This window comes from Betta splendens, chromosome 7 (genome assembly GCF_900634795.4).
Source record: "Betta splendens chromosome 7, fBetSpl5.4, whole genome shotgun sequence".
Lineage (NCBI taxonomy): Eukaryota > Metazoa > Chordata > Actinopteri > Anabantiformes > Osphronemidae > Betta > Betta splendens.
The window spans coordinates 14,060,255-14,081,831 of record NC_040887.2 but is presented as its reverse complement, the minus strand read 5'-3'; the positions used below and the strand labels follow the sequence as shown (position 1 = coordinate 14,081,831).

Genomic DNA, 21,577 nt, shown 5'->3' with positions numbered 1-21,577 from the left:
TATAGAAAATTCAGACTGTAAGACTGTGGCTGTTCCAGCAATTCAACTGTGGGATCAATAAAGTGCATCTATCTTAATCACTACTTCGATGCAGCCCCCACTGTTAAACCCCTCTCAGCTGATGTAACCATGAGCTTCATCATCAAATTGTGTTTTAACTGTGAGATTTCTGTTAATCTTGTTGCAAAAGAGTCAAATTGAACATACAAACACAAAAAGTAATGAAAAACGTTTATTCACAAAAGTACACAAAACAAAATGTTCAAAACAAATAAAAAGGAGAAAAAGCTTTGCCTTTGTCAAAGAACTAATGTTACAAATAACAGAATGTGGGTCACACTCTTCTGCATTTGCAGCCACTAGGATCCTCTCATACTCTCTCCAAGGCCTCCAACATGATGATGCTGTTTCCCCTGATGACCTACAAGAAGTAAAATCACATCAATTTTCTGCATTTGCATAAAATTCTGAGAGGTGCAACAATGAAGAAATTAATGCCAGTGCTTTAAATACTGTCCAGCACAGCAGTTGAGAGTTTATGATACTGACATCACACAAACAGCAATTACACAAAAAGGTACTTAAACGCCACACACTATCTGTTTAGTGATGGAGTTTAGCAAAATTAATATGGAAAAGACACTGACCACCATCCCAATGGTGTTCTGTTGACCTCCTGGGCCCATTTCCAGACAGTCGTCCACCACCAGGTTCATGAAGGGATCAAAGCCTCGCAGGATACCCTGGACATGTCGACCTCCATTCAACTTCACTAAAAAAAATGTTTAGTTTAACCACAGTTTAGAAGTCCTGGTTGCTTTAAATGAATTAATTAACAAAATATTTAATTGTCTCAACCCACTGCTTTAAAAGCCTGTGCAGCAGTCCAGCAAATACAACAGTCAACAAGCGCCAAAATGCAAAATATGCATTTTATCTAATGCCATGTAATGTGAATGAAATGTTTATCAATCTTAATCAAGGAAATGTCAGTCAGCATATTACTTTATCGCCATATCAAATGCGTAATAAATTACTAATTGTGTAGTTCAAAGAGACGATTAAAAAATTAAACCGCCTTTAAACTTTCAGGATATGAAGTACAAACTGAGGCTATACTCACATGAAAGCTTCTTGTCCATGAATCTGAAAAAGACAAAAGCAACATTACGTTACATTAAACAGACCTAATTAGCTAATGCTAACCGGCGCTAAGCACAAACAACACCCACGAGGTTACACTGCGGGTCCAACTCGAACTACATAATTAGCGCTTAGTCAACGAATCTCAACACTTACTTCTTCAGCTCGGGTGGATGCGCTTTGCTCATTTTGTATTTATTTTCTACGAGCCGATTGCTACTCGTATGAATTTCGTTTCACAAAACCGCGGAAGGAAAAGCGTGTATCGAGACACCGGAAGTTACTGATACACTTCCGGTGGACACGGTTCGTCGAGTCTCTGCACAGCGCCACCACATGGTAATCCGTGTATTGCATAATTTAGATTCTAACATTTTGTATATTTCCATGGTTGATTTTTTTGATCACTTTCTGGTTGTTTTGTGTGTGTTGCGGATCATTGTTCATATTGTCATCTTGCAATCTAATGCATACAAAGTATTTTCTTTTAATGCGCAACACATCCTGTGATAAAACACTGGTTTCTTCATAGTGTTTTTCAGACAAGTATGTGGGGTCTTTAGCTTAATGCCATGTGAAATGTAGCATTGAAATAAATGTGCAGATCATATACATGCAAATATAATGCAACAGAAATACCAAACAACAAGTGATGATTGTTAGGGTTTAATTAATAATCATGGCATCTATAAAGAGCAAGTAACTAATTCATGAAATACTTCAAAAAGTGGAAGATTCAAAACCTATTAAATCATGTTCTACACTTTTACAGTAGCAACTTGAAAACAGTAGCTGAAAAGTACAAAAAAGGAAATTCACAGATCTTTGTTCAGTTCACTAAAAGACATTTATCAAGCATTTTTCAAGCGTCAGTCTGTTTGCATAGCTAGTTAACCCCACCAGAGTACAAGCCAGCATTAAAACAGGCCATAATAAAGGCACTGTATAACATAGAACCATCCCAGACAGCTATTCAGAGTTGGACTGCTGTATAGACCAGGGCAGGACTATCAAAATAATTGGCACACATGAACGTGAAGCACTCAAATTTTATCTAGTGCCCTAAACAGTGCTAGAGAAAAGGCAAACACTGAAATCCCAAACACAAGAGTGACAATGTAGCAAGTAACACACCTGAGATTCATTATTACCAAAACCCTAAGACAAAAGGAGCAAACCAGAAGACAGATGTGACTATCCAGAGGCCAGTACCAACGAAGTGAGATCAGCAGGCGGATGTGGCTCCCTTTTCACTCTGGGTTGAAAGAGTTTTGACATTTCAGTGGATTAAGGCTTTTATTGCTTCACATATGCAAAATGCATCTACAGATTAGTCCTTTTAGTCAGTAGTTTCAGCCAAAGTTATTTTAGTTCATGGATCTGAAGTCACTGATTCACAACAATTCCTGGCTCTTTTACATGAACCCAAGGTTAAGAGATACAGCTGATAAGCAGATTAGTATTGGTATTGGTACTAGTTATCTGGAAGGGGGCAACTTAAGACTCAGTGAAGTAAAACAAATACAACAGAGACAGACAACACTTACAAAACAAAGCCTAGTAAAACAGACAGTGCTTTAGTTGGAAAGCAACAGCCTTGTGCAGGTCAATGATTTCAAGTGTTACTAAAGATGGTCTAGTTCCACCACAAGTCTGCAGCTTTCGTTTTAGCTTTAAATGCTTCAAAACAGGGCCCTGATCTTTCAAGTGGTTGATTAAAAAAATGAAGAAATAGTTATTTCAAACTCTATACAGGTACAAGTTGGTCTTTTGCATGTTTTATTAAAGTTCTCAGGATGACACAGGCCGGTGAAGACAGTTTGCAGAGTGGCAGTAGTTCATCAAAGTAAAGTTTTACCAATTTTTGGAACAGATACATGGTAGAGGATCCCTTCAACACAAAGTGGATGAGCAAACACAAACCTTGGCAAGGTCCACATTTCGTATGTTTGTGGCTGTAATGCTGCTGCTTGAATGTTACAAATCTAAAGGTGGAACATCTTGGGATCATCTAGGAAAATGTTTTTTAGTTATGGGCGTTACATAAATGTATTTACAAATTCCAGAGAGGAGGATGTTGAAAATTTAAAAAGGTCTACTATGTGCTATACTTTGGTTGGCAGTAAAGAATTTGTTACATGTAACTAGAAATAAAACATGCAAAAAATCCCTGTGTGGTCATATAGCAACCCATCCTTTTTTATTTAAAACAATTTTAATGCTGATATCAATGAACTAACAACAGTTTGTGTGAAGTTTGATTAGTGAGCTGGCTCATCAACAGCTTTCATCACCCTCCACTCTCTCATTCTTCAAGGCATAAAGGCAACCGCTGACCACATTCAAGTCGCATCTCAGGCTTTGCTGGCCTCTGCGATGCGGTCCTCCTCCACCCGGACTCGCAGGTGCTCCTGACAGTGTTCTAGGAAAGGGTCCAGTGCTGTGAAGCCCTGCTGGCAGGGAACACAGTGGTACAGCCTCTGCCGCTTTGAACTCGGCCATTTACACGTGTCCATCTCGTTGGTGCACACGCAGCACTGCCTCCGCTTCACGGAGGACTGGTGGAGCTCCATGTGCTCCCTCAGCTGTGACTGTAGAGGAAAAACCTCTACACAGGAAGGGCATGGGAACTCTTTTTCCTCCTCTTCATCCTCCTCCTGCCCCCCTGTCTGCTTTAGTTCTTGTCCCTCTCTGCACAACCCTTGATGTTGGTCCTTAGCTCCTAATCTGGCCACCCTCTTCGGCCTCCCTGGACCAGCTCGAACAGTCTTACTGTCTGCCGGGCTGCTTTTCACTTGATTTGGGTTATGCTCTGACAAACTTGAGTCTTTGGTGGGGACACATTCTACAGTATGGCTTTTGCTTCTAATTGAGGTGAAGAATGAGGCATGGTGCTGTCTGTAATGTGCACGAAGTGACAAATGATGCATGAAAACTTTGCCGCAGATCTGACATGGGTATGTGCCTGTTCTCCTGCGCTTGGTGATGACTGGCCTTGGTTCACTCTGAATAATCTTGTCTCTGGTGTGGTTCTCTTTTCTGTGCATGTAGAGTTTGGAGGTGTTCCTAAAAACCATGTCACAGGAGCGACAGCTCAGGAGCTTTTGCTTTGTGTTTAACCTTCTCTTTGCCGCTCCATTCACCTTGATGTTTCCTCTTCTCCTCACTTCTTCACCCGTGGATTCTCCTTTGGCTCTTTTTCCCCGTGGAGCCGTCGACATCTTCTCTGTGTGATTAGTGTGTTTATGCTGCTGCAGTGCTGCCTGTGTGCGGAAAGTCCTCAAACAGCACTGGCACATGTTGGCACCTCTGCTGCTAGGGCCTGGTGTGTCAGAAGTATCTGAGCGGGGAGAGTCCCCCTCAGAAACTGGAGGAGAATCATCTGGAAGGCTACTTGCTTTGACTACATCTGATGAAGATGGTGGTTCGGTGCAGCCAGCCTGCTGATGCTGCAGCAGAGCTTGCTTCTGGCTGAAGCCTCTCCCACATGGGGCACACGCATAAGGACTACTGTCCAGGAGGTGGGGCTGGCGGTGAAAGGACTTCTCCTGCCTGTTAGGATCGGAAGGGAGAGTCATACATGCAGGGCATGGAGAACTGAGCTGTGACTCCCCGTCACAAAGCTCACACGATGAGGACTCCTGATCACACTTGTGTAGCTGTAAGGATGACCTCAGCGAGAATTCCTGCCCACACAAAGGACACCGGTGAGGCTTGGGTAGCGCGTGTTTCAGGTCCTGGTGGTGCAACAAATCTGTTGTATAGGGGAAGCCTTCACCACACTCCTGACACACGCATGTGGACAGATGGGACGGCTCCTGCCTCTGGGTTCGCGTGTGGTGTTTGGTCTCAGCCCGTGCGATCAGACTGGCGAGTCTGGACAGAGTTTCTGACGGCGTCTTGGAACGGCTGAATGACTCTGGACTCGCTGTGGTGCTCCAGCTGACGCCATCCATCCTTTTTGCCAAGCTTCTCTCTGATTTAGTGGACAGAGTTAAACATTGAATAATTTACCTTATTATCACAAAACGTGAATATAGACGCACGTGTCCTCTACAGTGTTATATGCAATGCATGTGTGCAGTGTGTGTTTCGGGCTGCCTGACCAGTGAAGTGGAGCCAACAGGTAATAACGACGTGAAAGGAGGAAGCGTGCTTCCTGCTAGTTTCTTGCTCTGTCTAGATAACAATGTTAATTATAGGCAATTTAATGTCTTTGCACATAAACAGTGATCGGCTCAGTAAGTCGTAAACGCTACTAAACGTCAACATACTGGCTTCGTGTTTGCTAACATTAGCTCGTAGCTAGCTGTGCTAACTTGTTGAAGAAAGCTCGGTTCCCCTCGTTACAAGCGCTCACCTTGCACACTCAGACGAATGCCGAGCGACTCATATGTTTCCAGGTGCTCAAACCGAACCAGTATGTGGCGTAAACATCTGGACTCGGAACCGCAAACCACACTGGCATGGCTGCAAAAGTGAAGCCGAAGTTTGGCTCAATTTCGAGGTCCGTAGTTGCGATTCAGCCGCGTCGCAGACTTATCGGGAAGTCGAAAAGCTCCGAACGCTGTCCGGTTCGGAAGTTGACGGACTCCACGAGAGACGCCCTTGACTTTCTATGAACCTGCAGAGTTCGGAAAGCGTGCGGCGCAGGGCTGCAGAAAAAGAGCAGACTTCACCGTACTTTGCTCGGGAGCTACCCACAATCCACAGCGCGGTGGACGTGCCCACGTAAACACCTGATCTGAAATACGGGAAAAACGGTTTATTTAATGATGATCAGTTTTCAGGTGAATTGTTGTTGAAACCAACACACCTATGGACAAACACCAATTTTTAACTTTAGAGTGGAAGCTCGTCAGGTCCTGAGCTTTATATCAAAAAAAGAAGGGTTTTAATGTAACGTTTACTGTTGTTATTGTTCTATTCAACACTAATTAGGATTTTTTTGTTTTGTTCTTTATTCTCTTTTGCATAAATTTAACATTTGAGGTGAACAATATTTGAAAACTTCACTGAGGCAACATTCGTACGTTTGTGTTTACATTTATACTAACCCTATAGAGAAAGGTCTTAGCTCCCTAGTCGAGAAAATAGTAGGAGAGAACGGAGGAGACTTTTTAAAAGTTTTAAAATCAGAAGAATTAAATAGCCCAAAGACACATAGGAAGACAAATCTTGGTGTCTAGACACCTAACTAATTAACCAGTAAAGTTAGTCGACCTTTGTGGAAATATTTTACATCTTCAACCCAGTGTAACAATACAATGATGCCACAAATGAAAGCAAACATTAACATATTTAGCAACTGAAAAAATGTGATAGTTGCAAATAAAGTGATCAGTGTGTATTTATGTCACTTCGACGCCAGAGGATACACTCTTGTATGTGTTACAGCACTATTGTGTTTGCCAGTTGACAAAACTGGCTACTATGTAACTAAACTAATCTTCATCTTATGCACTTACCAAAACTTAAACTTACCAATAATAATATAATTCAGGGTGGTTTATAATTTGCAGTTTTCTGAATTAAAATACCATATTAGCTGATTGATTGACTTATGCTTCCATATAAAAAGGAAATGATGAAGAATAACAATAATTTTATGTAAACAAAAAGTAAAACATCATATACAGTTTAGAGAAAGTACTGTAATAATACTGAAATCTGTATCTAAGGCTGCAGCCAGCAGTGACTACTGAAACATATTTTTAATCGGTCCAATAATGTTTTGGCAAATTACTTTTGAAACAACATGAACACATTTCAAACAAATCAGGTTTTCTTTTGTCAGTCTTTAGTTATCAATTTTTAAATACATGTGGCATTTACATAAACCCAGCTTGGAGTGAAAGATACCATCATGGTAGGGGCACAATCAGTTGGCACACCTGAATGGAGAAAACCAACATTAAGGCTAAAGGCAAAATGTAACTCACAGAACATACAGAAAGTAAGTCAAACAAAGCTGATGAACATTTAAGTAGCACAGTATACTCAGTAGCACTGAAACAAATGTTGTGAAGCAACTCTGGCTTCAATTTATAGACCAAATAATACCTGAAAGATGTGATCTAAATATGGAAGATGTCTCCAAATTCTATATTTTCCAGTCTACAATGACTGGGATAACAGACATCTGGTGCACAGCAGACGTAGATTTTAACTTTGCCTGATAAAGCATTTACTTCTGAATTGTTCAACATTCACAAGTACAGACCAGAGACATTATAAATACAGAAATCAAAGTACCAAATACTAATGATTGTCACATCCTTCAGACATACACTGGGTCATAATTATCACTGGTAATGAAGGTAGATGTGTGGTAAAACACATACTCCTCTAAGAGAATTCAATGTATGTGAGCAACTGAACTGAAAAGAAATATAAGACATATACATCAATGACAACCAAGAATGTATCTCTGTTGCAGTTTAAAAGACAGGAGTTCTTTACAAATATGTATAAGGAAGGCATCATCATGTAGCTGAGCTGCACCTCGACCATCTAGCAACTGCTTCAGTACCGTCCAGCATGTGCTCTTTCTAAGAGTTAAGATTCTGAATTGTGCCACAATCTCTACCTAAAGAGTATTTTAATTGTCTACAATATAATAATTTCATATTAATTTTTCTAATCTATTTTTTTACAACTCACAAACAAACAGGGAATTCCAAAGCTACATTAACCACAAAGTCTGTGATTCCTGATCCATTCAGGTCTGTTCATCTTCTCTATAGCTAAACTCAAAAGCCTAAATGATTAAAATCAAACTGATATCAAATCAGTTTTTAAGAATGAAACCAAGACATTACCTGAAATAAAACACTGATTCAATCATTCACTACCCTTGGTTCTCCAAGTCCAAAAGCCAAATTTCAAATGATGGAGTTTAATAAGTTGATTGTATAGTGCAAACATGGGAACCCAACCCCCGATACAAACTCAATTTAAAAAAAATCTTGGGACTGTTTCTAAAATGCAAAAAGAAAGCAAAGAATGTTGTGGAAGAGGAAATATAAGTAAAAACGTATGAATGATGATCACGCGTGATCTTCAAGCCCTCACAGCAGTTCAGCAGCTGAAGCCTTGTATCCAGCAACAATGAGTTAGTTATTGCACTTGGAAAACTGAAACAATCAGCAATAAGTGCTTGTAATAAAATTTGAATGAATTACAGGCACAGGCTTTACAGGAAAGGTCCCGTACAGTAACAGCCCATACTGACTTGTTTTTTACTGTGTTGCAGCGGTCAGACTATATTACACCTGTCAGATAAATAAAGGTTCATTTTTATTACCATTCCGCAGATTTTTAGTTTTAATTCATTTTAGAAAAAGTTCTAACTGGGATTTGCATGTCCACTCACATTGAGTAGACATGACCTATTAGAGAAAAAAAGCAGAGTGAAAAGCCAAAGTCTGTCTTATTTCAAATAGCTTAACAGTGTCAGACTAAATAAGTAAAGGAAAAGGGGACAAAATCCTTGTAGTTAACTGGTTTACACATAATATTTCCCTTGTAAAACAATAACTAAAACAAATTTGCAAAAAATATACTCTACATATCAGCTTTCACTAAAAGGACAATCTCACAAACATTCATCATCCCTTAATGTTACAGTGTGCATTTCACTTAAGAGTAAATGTTAGATGAGCCAAAACAGTAAAAGTAAACCAAGATTGCATGGCATTGGTTGTTTATACTGTAACAGTCCACTGTGCAGTGCATTGACTGCATATAGACACTGAGCTCTCTGGCTGCACCAGCATGATGTTCAGTAGACTTCATTTTCAAAGGATGAATTCAGTGGCTCTGAGTTATCAACCTCCTGATGCTGAGTGGAGCAGCGCAGATACTCCAACTGACACAGTCTAGACTGATTGTATTTAAAAGTTCTGCATTTGATGTGAAGGCTTATCTCTTGTAATGGCTGGGTGCATCTGCAAACATGTACTTCAGCCTGTAAGCTTCAGCCAGGAGGAGACCCACTTCCTCATTGCCCCAGTGGATTGTGGGAAGGTTCTGCAGTAGCATGAGAAGGCCCTGAAGAGAGACAGAAAGTCATTTCAAGACATTGGGGTTATATTATATACTGTAGGAGAAAATCCTGCATCTTGTGAGGTGTATGGGTTTAAGGTGACTACAAAGGGATTTAAAACTGTCAAAGTTCAAATTAAAATATTTTGTAAGCCACTAAAGTAGGAGTCTTCTACAGTTGTGCCATGTACTGTACACAGCAAAAAGAGTAAAAATGGTCCATCTGTGTAGGCCTGATGAACCTAGATGTAAATTCACCTAAATGATTTGCTAAAAACAAGATAACGGTACCTGAAAGTCAATCATTGAAAGGATTTCTTTACGCCACTCAATGAGAAAAGCAGCACAGACGTACAAGTGGAAGTGGGAGAAACCTTCAGATTCAGCCTATTGGGGAAAAACAAAAAAACACAAACCAGTCAACTTAACAAATCCTGTGCAATGAAAAGTGCTCGCAGTGAAGTGAATGCTACACTTCCTCGGGCAGTGGTTTGTGCTGCGGTTGTACTGGGTGGTTTTCAGTTGGAAAGGATTAACGGTACAGCACCTGGTAGGTGTCCCAGAGACGGATAGTGCAGCGAAGTGGCAGCTCTCTCATCAGCAGATTGTTCATCCACCGAAAAGCAAATTGCAGGTACTCCACCTCATACTTCTTAAAATGATTGTGAATGTCCTCTGGAGACAGACAACAAATAGGAGGATAAAACAGTTTTTCTTTTACCAGCACTGTTTTATTAAAATGGAAAGAACACAATTTCAAACAAACAAACAAACACCTTCAAACGCCTTCTGAAAAAAACATGAGGACACTAACCATCTATCCGACTGACCAGCTCCTCTAAAGCTTTCACTTTATTCTGTATTCCAGGCTGAGCAAAGGTGTAGTTGTCCTGAAAAAAAAATCAATGTCAGTAAATTGACCCACTTTTTTATGTTTCTGAAGTTGTTTTTTTGCGCAGACCTGTATTCCATCTAGCAGCTTGCTCATGCACCAGAAGCTGTCAGCTTCAATGTTTCTCTGCGTGTCCAGAGGCAGCGCTGCAAACCTGAAGTTCTCCACATCCTCAGCTGAAACGATAAAAAAACAATGAAGCACATACAGCCTAAAATGTTTAACTTTTTGAACAAAAAGTTTAAGATGTTGGAAATATGTTGTATATAGCGTAAATGCGTAAATAAAAAACACTAGCACTAGACAACAAAGTGCAAACCACAGACACTGTGACAGGGATTTCCCACCATGACTTACTGACAAACTCAGACAGGAAGACGACAAAGAAGGGTGTGACCAAGTCATTGATTCCCTGGACGTAACCACTGGCTGGGTGACGGATGGCCCAGATGAAGAGAATGCGCTCAAACACCTGCAGAAGGAAATGGTCAGATTTATTATGCTTTTCAAAAAAAATCCAAAACTGCATTGACAGGATTTCACATAATAGGTGAAATATACTTTTAAATGCATTGAACCAGGCTCATTTCCTAAGGAATCTAAAGTGAAAAGCCCACTGATCACTACACTGATCACTGGATAAGTGTCCCAAGAAAAAGCAGTTTTTAAACATTATGCTTAAATGGCATTTTGAAGTGCTTATGAAGTTTTAAATATTATACAATTTTCAAGTTATAATAATTTGTAGTTGTACTGCATGTTGCATTTTTCAGAAGTGCAAACTAGAACACCTCTAATATTAGAACTCTGGAAGGTGAAAATCAATTATGTCACTTTTATGTTGTATGTTATGTTTCTAGTAAATATGAAAGACAAATCTTTGATAAGTGAATAAAAAAATTAGGAACATGCTGCAGTCAGTGCAGTTCCCTTTTTTAACAGGAAAAGCTTGTACGCGAAGCAGCTTCTTCCTCAATGGTTGGCTAATGCTCGGTTACAAAACATAGCATCATTGCACAATTTCATAGTTCTGATCTTAAACTACTCGGACAGAATAAATCCCTTTTCAAATAAGTTTTCAAAGTTTTAAAATGAATGAGTAGCAGCAGATGGGCCGGTCAGTGACTTGAAGCAGGTTAGCAGTGTAGCAAATAAAGCTGCTTTCACAACAGAACAGAATTCATGTGCATTTTTCTCTCTTGGAGTGCAGTTCATGTGATCTAGTGAAAAAACAGCAATCATGCCATCAAAATACCTAATCCAAACTCCCAAAAGAGTCAAATTTAAATCACTTTGGGAAACACGCCAAAAGCTAAGAACAGGGTTAGTGCACTGCAGTTCGTCTCGACTGTACATGCTGCAGGATATGTTACAGATAAGAAGGGGGTGGTTGTACCAGTCACTTGTAGGACGATTAATCTATGTAGATAAACCTCTCTCTCAGTGTCACAACAACAGTAGATATATCTGAAATCCACACAGGATGCCACACCTGAGACAATGTTCTTTTGTGGTTTGATGCATTTTTGTATGAAAACAAGTTTACAGGCAGATCAGCTGCGTTCGACCAGAGCAAATACACAAAGGTACGAAAACGCCCTTCACGCAAAGTTTTAGTTAAGTTGCTGCAAAGTTACAACTGGTGTTCAGATGACAGTAGATGCCTCTCCCTTGGTGGGCACATGCATATAAACTGATGAAAACATTTGAACTGTACCTCCTGGACTACAGGCTGCTGGAACAGGGGAATCAGAGGGTTGGTTCTTGGAATGTCGATATGAATCTAACAAGAACAAACTCAATTTTAATCAAAGCAGAAACATGAAGAAACCTGAATGTGTTAGGGCATATCTCCATTTGTTTTAACTGTAGCATTACCTGTCTGTATGTGTCCTTATAGTGCTCGTCCGTTCTGGAGTGGTAATACTGCTCTATGAAAGCAAAGTATTCATCCCTCTTTCTTTTCAGCACTTGCTCTCTGCGCTCCTTGTTGGCTGGCAGGTAGCCCTGAGAGTGAAATAAAAAAAAAAGGAAAGGAACAGAAACATTTTGACTATGTTAACAAAATGAGAAGAACAGAACAGTCCAGGCATATGAGATAAGAGAAATAAATGAAGATAAGGCTTCACATGAGAACAGGGCTTTTACACGATGGAGTCACTTTTGAGAAAAATACAACTGGTTCACAAAGGTTTTTAAACGTGACAAAGATGCAGCACCGAAGCTCATGAGACTTACAGACAGAAGTCTCCACGTGATTGGTCGGACCTCTCTCGGTATGCCTGACCAGCTGTGCTTCCGCAGTTCTTCTGTAAGAGAACAGAGCCAGACTTAGTAGCTTATCTGGGAATGATGTAAATGAACGCTCGAAGACATCAAAGCACAGAAGCGATTAGCACACGCAGACGGACAGTATAGAAAACTACTCCACATCCTCACTGTGAACGGTCTATGGCTGTGTTCACTGTTCGCCCACTGTACCTAGGTCAGTGTTAGGACTAGCCAGCAGCTGCTTGAACTTGTCCAGCCGGCTCTTCTCCCGAACCGTCATGGGTGGTGCCCCGGACGCATTCTGGTCTGAGATGCGAGCCACCAGTGGAATGATAGGGCGAACTGGGAGCGACTGCTGCTTCTGTAGCGTGGCACGAACTGTGGAAGGCCGCATGAAAGACATTACAAACTCTGACAAAAAAGTGTCTTATGCAAAAAAGGTTGCAAAAGAATGTTGAATGACACTGCAAATTAATACAATACTGTTTAAACATGACGACATACATTCTCTCAGTGTCAAACATTTAATTATTCTGTTGTCACTTCTCACTCCTGCGTTTCATACTTTTGGACATGCTTAGGCTTCCAACTGAAATGCAGAGGCACCAGATTAGATTCAAACTACAGTGATCAAAGAGGTGTATAGTAATCAAATGGGAGCATCTTAACTCTATCTACAGGCTCTAGCTATTTAAAAACTGAACAGAGTAGAATCTTCTCACTGCTTTAGTCTAGAAATGATCTGGTCTAAAAATGACTGAAAAGGTCACTTTCATTTGTGCGCAATCTTTGGTTATGCTGAGATGACAAAACGTTTTCCTGCAGACACCAGAGGGAATAATGCTGGCTTTGCTTGTAAAAATTGAAATAAATAAATGAATAAATACTGCACAAATTCAATCAGGGCTGATCTGACCTAACTGAGGATCTCAGTATCATTCATATAGATTATCTGTATCTATCTGTATTTATCTGTATATCTATTATCTGTTGACTGCTTGCAGTTCACGAAACACAGTTCTTGTTTATCTGGAGATCATTTTAGCTACATTCTGTCTCATAATTACTTTCATTTTTATTTATTAAATCTCAGATGGGTTAAGTATATAGAGTCAGTGGGGTCATGCCATTTAGCATTAGTTATCTAAGATTCATGTGTTCATTCAAGAGTTTTAGGGATGGAAGCACAGTACACTACAGAACAATAATGCTTTTGCAAGTGATTCTTTATTATTTGTACTTACTGAGTTGTTTGTGTCCTCTACAGCTTTACTCCTACAACATGAGGCCATACTATGCCTCTTTTAGATACCTGCTTACATCTAGCTTTATTTATTATAAACCAATCCTCAGTTATTTTTCTGTATTTATTTTCAGTATTCACTCTCACTCAAAGCTTGTGATACTGTATTCATACATCTGAGAACAACAGCAACAGTCCTGGTCACAGCTAACAGGGTAATTACCTTCACCTTGAGTTACCCATTAAATTGCTCACTAGTTCTTAAAGTAGAACATAAGACTGCAACACATTAGCTGCATACCTGAGGATGAGTTGAGGTGGGCCTCGCTATGAGACTTGACAACCCTGCCGTTGACATGTTCATAGTTCGTCTCTTCAAACCCTCCATCACCATGGAGGGTTTGAACTTCTGTCTTGGGAGGAGCCAGTCTGTCTGGCATCTGGCTTTTTGTTTCATCAGCCTCATTTTGTTGCTGCTGAGAGATCAAAGAAAACTTTTTTACGTCAGAACAACACTTTGCTAATCGCTGCTTTTATTTATTGATGAAAATGATGTGGTAGCCACCTGTGTGGACGTAGAGTGCAGGCGTGACGATATGGATGGAGTTGACATTTGGGTCCTGAGGAAATCCTCATCCTCCTCATCATCATCGATGTCCCAAGCATCGTTAGTGCTGCGGGCAAACTCGTGGAAGCTACAGGCCTTTTTGGATTTAGGATTGTTGAACTTGGGCTTTGTGTCCTTGTGATACCTGTACAGGGCCAGAAATTGATTTTAAATAAACCAAAAAAAATCATGGCAGCACTATAATTTTGTACATTAGGCATCATGGGATATCACCAAAGGAAACGAAACAAAGCAAAACTGCTAATCCAACAAAACACAAAGCATTATGGTTCAAACACATAAATGTCAGCGTTGCATCACACATGGGGGCATGCAGGTCACACACGGTCACCTACTGGAAGCAATGGAACAACCAGCGGCAAACAAGACTGAAAACGGGAGTGGCTGCATCCACATGGATGACAGGATGTACAGAGTACATTCCAGTTGTGTTGAGCACTTACGTGCGCCGCAGTCGTGGGTCAAGGGGCGGATGCTGTGCTCCATAAACAGGCTGCACGCTGCAGAAAGTGACGTGACATGTGGTCACTGCAGTGCAGAGAAAACACATGCAGCTTCCCATTCTTTAACCTGGCCAGGTATTAAAGTCTCGGTTTGACCTTTGAGCGCAACTTTTCATTAATTATTATTCAGGGAAATGTTGGCAGACGCACATCCTGCCCTTTAATGTGTTTCTCTTCACTTATTTTCCCTTGTTACCAAGTAGCAGTAAACTGTTCAGTCCTTCTACACAACAAAATGCCAAGGAGCAGTGAACAAATAACAGAGATTGTAAATAAATGTAACAAAATGTGTGGCAAGATCTATTTATTTTTCCACTGCCAGTGTACTGTAAGCAGCTAAAGATATATTTTGCTTGATAATGTAAATGTGCAGCCTCTGACTTGACTTTTGTCCACAAACCCAGGGCATCAAATAAAATACAGACAACTGGTTTCTTGGGTTATCACAGCATGCACTAGGTGTACTGCAGCCTGTGGGAGGATAGCTGAACAACTGACAGTCGTTTTAATTGTAATCTGTCTCCATCAGTGCTTTTGAAGGATTCTGTGATGCTTCACACACAATGGAAGCAAAGAGCCAGCAAATACAGCCTGAAGTTTCATCTTCTATTAATGACATGACAGTTCTGCTCCTCCTCCTCTAACCCCTTCTCATGTAGATTGTGTTATTTTGAATGTGCGTTGAACAGAAGCATGGGACAGCTTGCACAGCCCCCATGTTCTTCACCACCCAGTGTTTGGCATTATGTTTAGCGGATACGAGAATCTAAATGCTCAGCTTCTTTCCAACTCTCTGCTGACCAAAAGCAGACCCACTGACGAGTCGTAGGATGGGATGTAGGCCAGATCCACAATTGCCAACAAAGCTCGTTTCCTTATCTTCTTTCCCTTTATAGGCATCTGCAGCCTCCCTCCAACCCCACATTTAACTTTTAGGCTTTGTAAAATAAAATATTTGCGTAATTGTTGTTTAACTGCAAAACTTCAGTTAAGTTTGACAATAAGAGCGTAAATTGAGACTCACATGCATATCTGTGTTTACCATCAAATCCTTTGCATCACGTTTTTTTTTTCTCTCTTAAGAAAGACTCAGTTAATAGGAAACTGACTGTAGCCTGAGGACTTTCATTAAAGAGGGCTCTATGTGATAAGGACTCTATTTAAAGACTGGAGCCAAAGGAATTTTCTAATGGTTGGTGGTGTTTTAGCACTAAATCGAATTTGATTGTTTGTCTAAAAAAGCTTTGCAAGTATGCTTGAAGTTCCTCTCACGATAAGCACGTCATTCAAAACAGCTGAGTGGCTTTGTGTGACTATAAAGTAAATAATGTCAATATTAATGCTTAGATTTTGCCAAACTGCTCCTTCTTATGCTCAAGGCTAGAAGCTGTCAACCTAATTCATGCCACTCGCACAGATAAAGATAAGGCCAGTGGCTGAGAACAGGGCCTGCTGATTATCTAGCAGTGGCAGTGAGTGTCTAGTTTAATAGCTGCACAATTATTTTATCAGGCGCAGCTCAAGGACAGGCGGCGAAACTGGCTTCTTGCTTTCCTGTTCAAACATATGTTTGTATTTGTGTTTGCAGCGTTACACCCACCGCAGTTTAAGAAAGATCAGAGTGTGTGACAAAGGCAACAACGCCCTCTCCTTAGAGATCATCTCTTCTCGTGTTTCCCAAACCGACTGCACCCCTTGTGCTCCGTCCTCCCCCTTCACCCATCATAATCCATTAACTATTGATTACAAGCAAGGTCTACATGCTGGGACTCAATTGGGCTGTACAATGTATAGCAAGCACTGCCTTAATATTCAAGCTAAAGAAGTAAACATCTGTGTTTGCAATACAGTCAGATGGTGAATCAGCACTTAATCTTCAGTCCTCTGAAGGAACACACAGTCTGTTTGCTGGACAGTGAATGAGATGTTTAACCTAATGTCACAGTGTGGCATAACTCAAATAGGTTGTAAAACAGGAATCACACATAAAGGCATGCGAGGCAAAATAAAGATAAATATTTCTTATTCTATCTCTTATAGTGACCTTGTACTGCTGAAATATGTTACATTACTTGGTGAAGTGTAGTTTTTAACAAAATAATGTATAAATGTTTTTCCTGTGTTGCACAAAAAAAAAATCTAAAATTCTATTAAATTAAAGTGGGGTTAAAAGCATTTTTGTAAAGCCAGGTTGTTTCCCCAGTAGAAATTTGTTTCTTATTCTTTACATGTTAAAATACACTCATACAATGAATTATTATGAAGTTTAAGAGAAATCCTTTAACAATGTTCATGATGACACTTATGTTTAACTGGACATAGCTACTAAGAGGTCATTAGTTACTAATAGGACAACCTGTGCGTTTAAACTGTGACGAATGTAATTGTATTGATAGCATGTGTGTTCCACATCTGTCTGATAACGTCCCTGCAGACTCAGGCTTTATTATCGCTGTAACCTAAAGGCTTAGTGTTAAACATAAGCAGCACACATGATAAAGATGGTAAAATGTGTAGTATTTCCCACTGAATTGTAGTTTAAGTGAAGGTAAATGAAGATCATTGTCAGAAATAAAATAAAAAAAATACAGTACTTGAATAAATAATCTTACTTTCCATCAGTGACATTTCAGTAACATTTTGAAAGCAGGACCTTTGAGACAGAACTGTTTTTCTAGTTTACTAGTACAAGTTCGCCTGTTTCTTCTACAAATAAACTCGGTCATGACACTGCTTTGTGTGCGTGAGCATCCATTCTTTCAGTGTGCTTGATCCTATAAAAACCACCGTGAGGATGCAAACGCAGGGACGTGACAGGCCGGAGTCAGCCTCGTCAGGACACTTTCCTCCGCTGTCACTCGGGCGACTTCAGTGCCAGGACTCTGTCATCACTGACGGAGGAGGCATATGGCGGCAGCTGCTCGGACACAGACGGCTCCACAGCCCCGAAGCTGTCAGCTCATACAGACACACAAGACCGAGTAAATGCCCGAAAAGTCTCCAAGTGAATGCGTAAAAGCTCACCGCTACCACACGGTCCTCCAATGACAGAACTAAAACTAGCTTCACGACATCTGCTGTAACACTGTGCTAAGGACAACAGTTGTAAGCTAGTAGGAACGTTTTCCGTTTAGACAGTTAATAAACACTTCAAGCAAATACAGGCCTGTGTTTCTGTAAAGACCGCTCGTCCCACTTAACATTATTTTAAGATTTTCTTAACAAAAGTAAGTTAGTCGTGCTCTGTTACGACTGACGGACCCACCTTCCGGGAACCTTAGCGTTTCTCCTCCAAAAATTGATCCTGTTGTCGGTGGCCATACTCGGATCACACAACCCCCGTCAGAGCGACACCGGCGCCCGGCGTGAACACACCATGAGGAACCCGTTTCCGCGTCTCACTGGTGACGAGTCGGCCCCGCGCGGCTCCTTCTGGCCCGGTTCCCGGCGCGTTTAAGCGCTCTCGAGATTGTGATATTTGGCTTCCAAGTGCGACGATGTGTGAAACAGAGTGCCAGGAGACGCCATCTTGGAGCGCAACGCGCGAGGCGCGTGATTGGCTGCCGGCTCGAACAGGTGCAGTGAAAGTAACCAATGGGAGGAGGCGGTCAACGGACGGCCAGGGATGCTGGGTTATGAACTCAGGCGAAGTCATGAGGGATGCATGTGGACGTTTACGCTGATAGGGGACGGTTTGTTGTTGTGGAGTACTACGCCATCGTCCAGTTGATGCCTGCATGTGGCTGTGACGCTTGGTGGAGAAACAGGAGTACATGGTAGTTAGCAACAAGTTTTCTCTGAGATGACATTTGGTGCGTCTTTGTGGGGTCTCTGCCCTGTTTTCCTTCTCTGTGTATGGATTCTTATTTCTTTTGATGTCTTTTCACTTTGTGTGAAATAAGGTGCCTGGAGCCTTTTTAATCTTTATGCTTAACTGATGCCAATCAATTAGGATCATGATTGGATGATTATTTCTTACCTTACCTGCTGTACAAACCAGCCAGTGACCTATAGCTAAAATAAGTGGCTTGATTGATTGATTGAAAGTTATTTTGTATGATTTGTCTTGACAGAACACTGTTGATCATTTTAAAAACTTGTCAATCACATGGACAGTTTTGAAGATCACTTAGGTTTGTTTTGAGAGGACACACAGAAAAGGAGAAATGGATTAGTCTGATGTGCAGTATGTGGTATAGGAACCAGGGTGACTCAGATTTTCTTAGCCCTAACTAAACCTAAGTGTTGTCTGTCTCACCTCTGACCTTACTAGAGCGTGGAAGTGAAAACACACTTAACTATAAGGGTCGTAATGTGGTACATTGCCTTTTAAGACTTTTGGCTTCTCAAACCATAAACCTGTGCACAAATCTAAATACTTCCTCTGCATTTATCACTTTCATGCTTCTCCTTTTTACTCTCTCTGGCCACATGAGGGCAGACATTTTCTCTACTAACAGTTTGAAATGAAACCAGTTGGGTGACTTCCTATTTACAGTAAATGTTTAAAAAGCTGATTTCACATCTATGTTGTTTATTTCATATCAACAAAAGCCAACTGAGAACACAGGTGCCTATGTTTTTTTGAAGTGTTTTGATTCAGGGACCTCAATAACTTAAAAAAAAAAAAGTATTCCATAGCCCTTGTGTTATATTCAAATGCAGGCTTGACTTCGCTTAGTTTTACATGTCGATATGCATTTGAATTGCAGGTGCTCTCCTGTGTCTGTTTGTTTAGGGAAATCAGTGCAACTCCCCACCTGTGCTCACCTCAGTCTGCGTCCAACGAACTTCAACCGACAAAATCCAGGTGAGAGTTTATATTTGGGTTTCTTACTGTACGTCTGTTGTACTTTTCCAAGCTAGAAACAAGCGGGAGCTGTGTATCTGATGCCAGTTGGCCGGAGAACCACTTCCTTTGACCATTCACCTCTAAGGATTATTCTCTTTGTGGGCGTTCATTCTTGCCTCATGTGAGACTTGTGACTTTAACACTATTTTGGATGTGGCAGAAAGAACAGCTGTGTGACAGGAGTAAGCTAAGAACTAATACTCTAATAGAAGTGTGAACTGTGTGTGAGATGACTGGAGTTGCCCGGAGCACAACAGTTTGCTAAACAACACTCTGCAGCTACATTTATTTTTCTATTCTCTTTATTGTCAAAGCCTTGGAGACCGTTTTTTCTCGGCTTGTAAACTTAGACTCTGCTGCAAAATAAAATGCATTTCATGAACTTTAAACGCAAATTAATGAACATGGAGATCACAGGGGAGAGATGTTTTCTAAATGTACAGTGTAGCGAGGTTTGCCATTTTACGCCCCCAGCTGCATTTTGGTTTCTGTGACCCTTTTCACCCCTCAAAGGACAGCATTGTGACTTTTCCTCTTCCTGAATCCTTAAGTGGCAACAAAACCACCCCGACAGCATTCCTGAAAAAAACACAAGCTTTTCTCTTTTCTTGTCCAGCTCTGCCACATGGCTCTGCAGAGTTTGCAGGAACCATCGTGAAAATATTTTAGGGCAATTAGCTTTTTATGAATTGAAATTCGAGCTTGAGAGTGAAAGGTTAGATAAACAAGAGGTAAGTGTTTTCCTATATGTCATGTCATGAGCTTTACATGAGCAGTTTTTTTATAGTTATATCCTTTCTGCATAAAAAAATTCAGCTACATTGTAAAACAAGTGACAAGAATCTGTGACAAACTGAGAAGATGGAAGTACCAATAACTGAAGTCTAATGTAAATAAATGGTCACAATGTGGTGGATGAAACAAGTAAATCTGACTTTTTTTGAATTCCCTTTTCAGGCCCGTAGGGATGAATAGACGGATTCTCCATCTGAAGGTCAACGGGTCATCAATAGCTGTGCTAAGGGGCTGCGACTGTGAACAGGCCATGAAGGATTGTGAATTCCCTGAGAAAGGTAAACATAAAACTGAATGGGGAGGTTTATATCCATGTGCTACATAAGTTAAAACTAATGCAGTCTAATATAAGATTTGTAGAAATAATCAGAAATAAAAGCATTTTAGTTTTTTTTCAGGCTGCTTCAGAGACGTCTTGATTGTAATTATGAGGCAATAAGCAATCATCTTCCTGAACAATCATACAGTGGAATCAAAAGCTTCTAATCTGACATTATCACCATCACAATGGTAGATTTGACTTAACTTTGTTTTATTAATATGCATTAGAGTACATAGTGTGTGACTGCATAACACTGTCACACAGTCTCAGTAGAGACTCTGATGATGAATAGCAGGACCCAAGTGCACCTTGAATGTTTGGCTGTGCGGCTCATGGTCGAAGACCACTGCGTGTCGCGGTCTCTCACTGACCAAACGCTTGTAGTTGTAGTAATGTCGCGATGGTCAGTTTTTGTCTACCTCGACGTTCTTTGGATACAGCTGATTCAGTTTCTGCAGGCATTGCGAAGTGCCACGGCTGCCTCCTCTCTGCTTAGAATAACATTTCTGGGCTCTTCTGATGCCACGTTTGTCACCGTGCCTCTCAGTTTGCCGTGTTCAGCTGGAAACATGAAGTACAGCTATATTTCAGGCAGATGAACGGAAGCTGCCGGTTGATTTACTTGAACAAGCATCGGAGTAGCAGACTACATGTATTTTATTTATAAGTTGAGTTGTATGTTTTTAGTGTATTTATTAAAATCAAAATCTCTTCTTGAATCGACATTGGTCCCACTAACGTTGCTCCATTTCACGCGGCTGCACTGACTTGGCCCAGGTGCTGTGGCCAGCTCACACATTGCTGATGACCTTCTGGTTGTGCAGCAGCTGACCCCAGATCAGATTGAGGTTAGTGACATTTAACACCTCAGTGGCTGCTTAT

General features: G+C 40.8%; 4 protein-coding genes across 9 annotated transcripts in view; 1 reads left to right on the top strand and 3 right to left on the bottom strand.

The window, feature by feature from the left end:
- Nucleotides 1-219: 219 nt before the first annotated feature.
- Nucleotides 220-1,437, bottom strand: snrpg (small nuclear ribonucleoprotein polypeptide G). The gene is made up of 4 exons (XM_029156485.3): nucleotides 1,300-1,437; nucleotides 1,124-1,146; nucleotides 648-772; nucleotides 220-421 (listed from the first exon to the last, which is right to left on the bottom strand). The coding sequence occupies exons 1-4, from the start codon at nucleotides 1,329-1,331 to the stop codon at nucleotides 371-373; spliced, it is 231 nt and encodes a 76-aa protein (XP_029012318.1). The 5' UTR covers nucleotides 1,332-1,437; the 3' UTR covers nucleotides 220-370.
- A 356-nt stretch (nucleotides 1,438-1,793) lies between these two features.
- si:ch211-148l7.4 (uncharacterized protein LOC563603 homolog) lies at nucleotides 1,794-5,873 on the bottom strand. Its single transcript, XM_029157100.3, has 2 exons — nucleotides 5,504-5,873; nucleotides 1,794-5,119 (listed from the first exon to the last, which is right to left on the bottom strand). The coding sequence occupies exon 2, from the start codon at nucleotides 5,097-5,099 to the stop codon at nucleotides 3,498-3,500; it is 1,602 nt and encodes a 533-aa protein (XP_029012933.1). The 5' UTR covers nucleotides 5,100-5,119; nucleotides 5,504-5,873; the 3' UTR covers nucleotides 1,794-3,497.
- An 858-nt stretch (nucleotides 5,874-6,731) lies between these two features.
- Nucleotides 6,732-18,286, bottom strand: tbc1d22b (TBC1 domain family, member 22B). 3 transcript variants are annotated; one of them, XM_029156856.3, is made up of 14 exons: nucleotides 17,992-18,286; nucleotides 14,667-14,723; nucleotides 14,161-14,347; nucleotides 13,897-14,071; nucleotides 12,563-12,730; nucleotides 12,320-12,390; nucleotides 11,960-12,088; nucleotides 11,799-11,864; nucleotides 10,439-10,553; nucleotides 10,151-10,257; nucleotides 10,004-10,079; nucleotides 9,737-9,864; nucleotides 9,481-9,576; nucleotides 6,732-9,195 (listed from the first exon to the last, which is right to left on the bottom strand). In XM_029156856.3, the coding sequence occupies exons 1-14, from the start codon at nucleotides 18,045-18,047 to the stop codon at nucleotides 9,067-9,069; spliced, it is 1,560 nt and encodes a 519-aa protein (XP_029012689.1). In that variant the 5' UTR covers nucleotides 18,048-18,286; the 3' UTR covers nucleotides 6,732-9,066. The 3 variants fall into 3 exon arrangements, with proteins under 3 accessions (XP_029012689.1, XP_029012690.1, XP_029012691.1); XM_029156857.3 differs by having other exon boundaries at nucleotides 13,897-14,068; XM_029156858.3 differs by lacking the exon at nucleotides 14,667-14,723 and having other exon boundaries at nucleotides 17,992-18,285.
- A 63-nt stretch (nucleotides 18,287-18,349) lies between these two features.
- myt1b (myelin transcription factor 1b) overlaps nucleotides 18,350-21,577 on the top strand; it is a 77,964-nt gene continuing 74,736 nt past the window's right edge. For all 4 annotated transcript variants that reach the window (XM_029156853.3, XM_029156852.3, XM_029156851.3 and 1 more), the window contains exons 1-3: nucleotides 18,350-18,502; nucleotides 19,465-19,536; nucleotides 20,536-20,651. In XM_029156853.3, the coding sequence (XP_029012686.1) occupies nucleotides 18,387-18,502; nucleotides 19,465-19,536; nucleotides 20,536-20,651 (304 nt within the window). In that variant the 5' untranslated portion in view covers nucleotides 18,350-18,386. The remainder of the gene's footprint in view (nucleotides 18,503-19,464; nucleotides 19,537-20,535; nucleotides 20,652-21,577) is intronic.

What these genes read in the sequence shown, in the direction of transcription:
- snrpg (XM_029156485.3), bottom strand. Translation starts at nt 1,331, where the DNA reads ATGAGCAAAGCGCATCCACCCGAGCTGAAGAA. An exon ending in CATCCACCCGAGCTGAAGAA is followed by an intron (nt 1,147 to 1,299) that starts GTAAGTGTTGAG and finishes TGTCTTTTTCAG; the next exon opens with ATTCATGGACAAGAAGCTTT. An exon ending in AGAACACCATTGGGATGGTG is followed by an intron (nt 422 to 647) that starts GTCAGTGTCTTT and finishes TACTTCTTGTAG; the next exon opens with GTCATCAGGGGAAACAGCAT.
- si:ch211-148l7.4 (XM_029157100.3), bottom strand. Translation starts at nt 5,099, where the DNA reads ATGGATGGCGTCAGCTGGAGCACCACAGCGAGTCCAGAGTCATTCAGC.
- tbc1d22b (XM_029156856.3), bottom strand. Translation starts at nt 18,047, where the DNA reads ATGGCCACCGACAACAGGATCAATTTTTGGAGGAGAAACGCTAAGGTT. An exon ending in GACCCACGACTGCGGCGCAC is followed by an intron (nt 14,348 to 14,666) that starts GTAAGTGCTCAA and finishes GGCCCTGTACAG; the next exon opens with GTATCACAAGGACACAAAGC. An exon ending in ATAAGGACACATACAGACAG is followed by an intron (nt 11,865 to 11,959) that starts GTAATGCTACAG and finishes TGTTCTTGTTAG; the next exon opens with ATTCATATCGACATTCCAAG.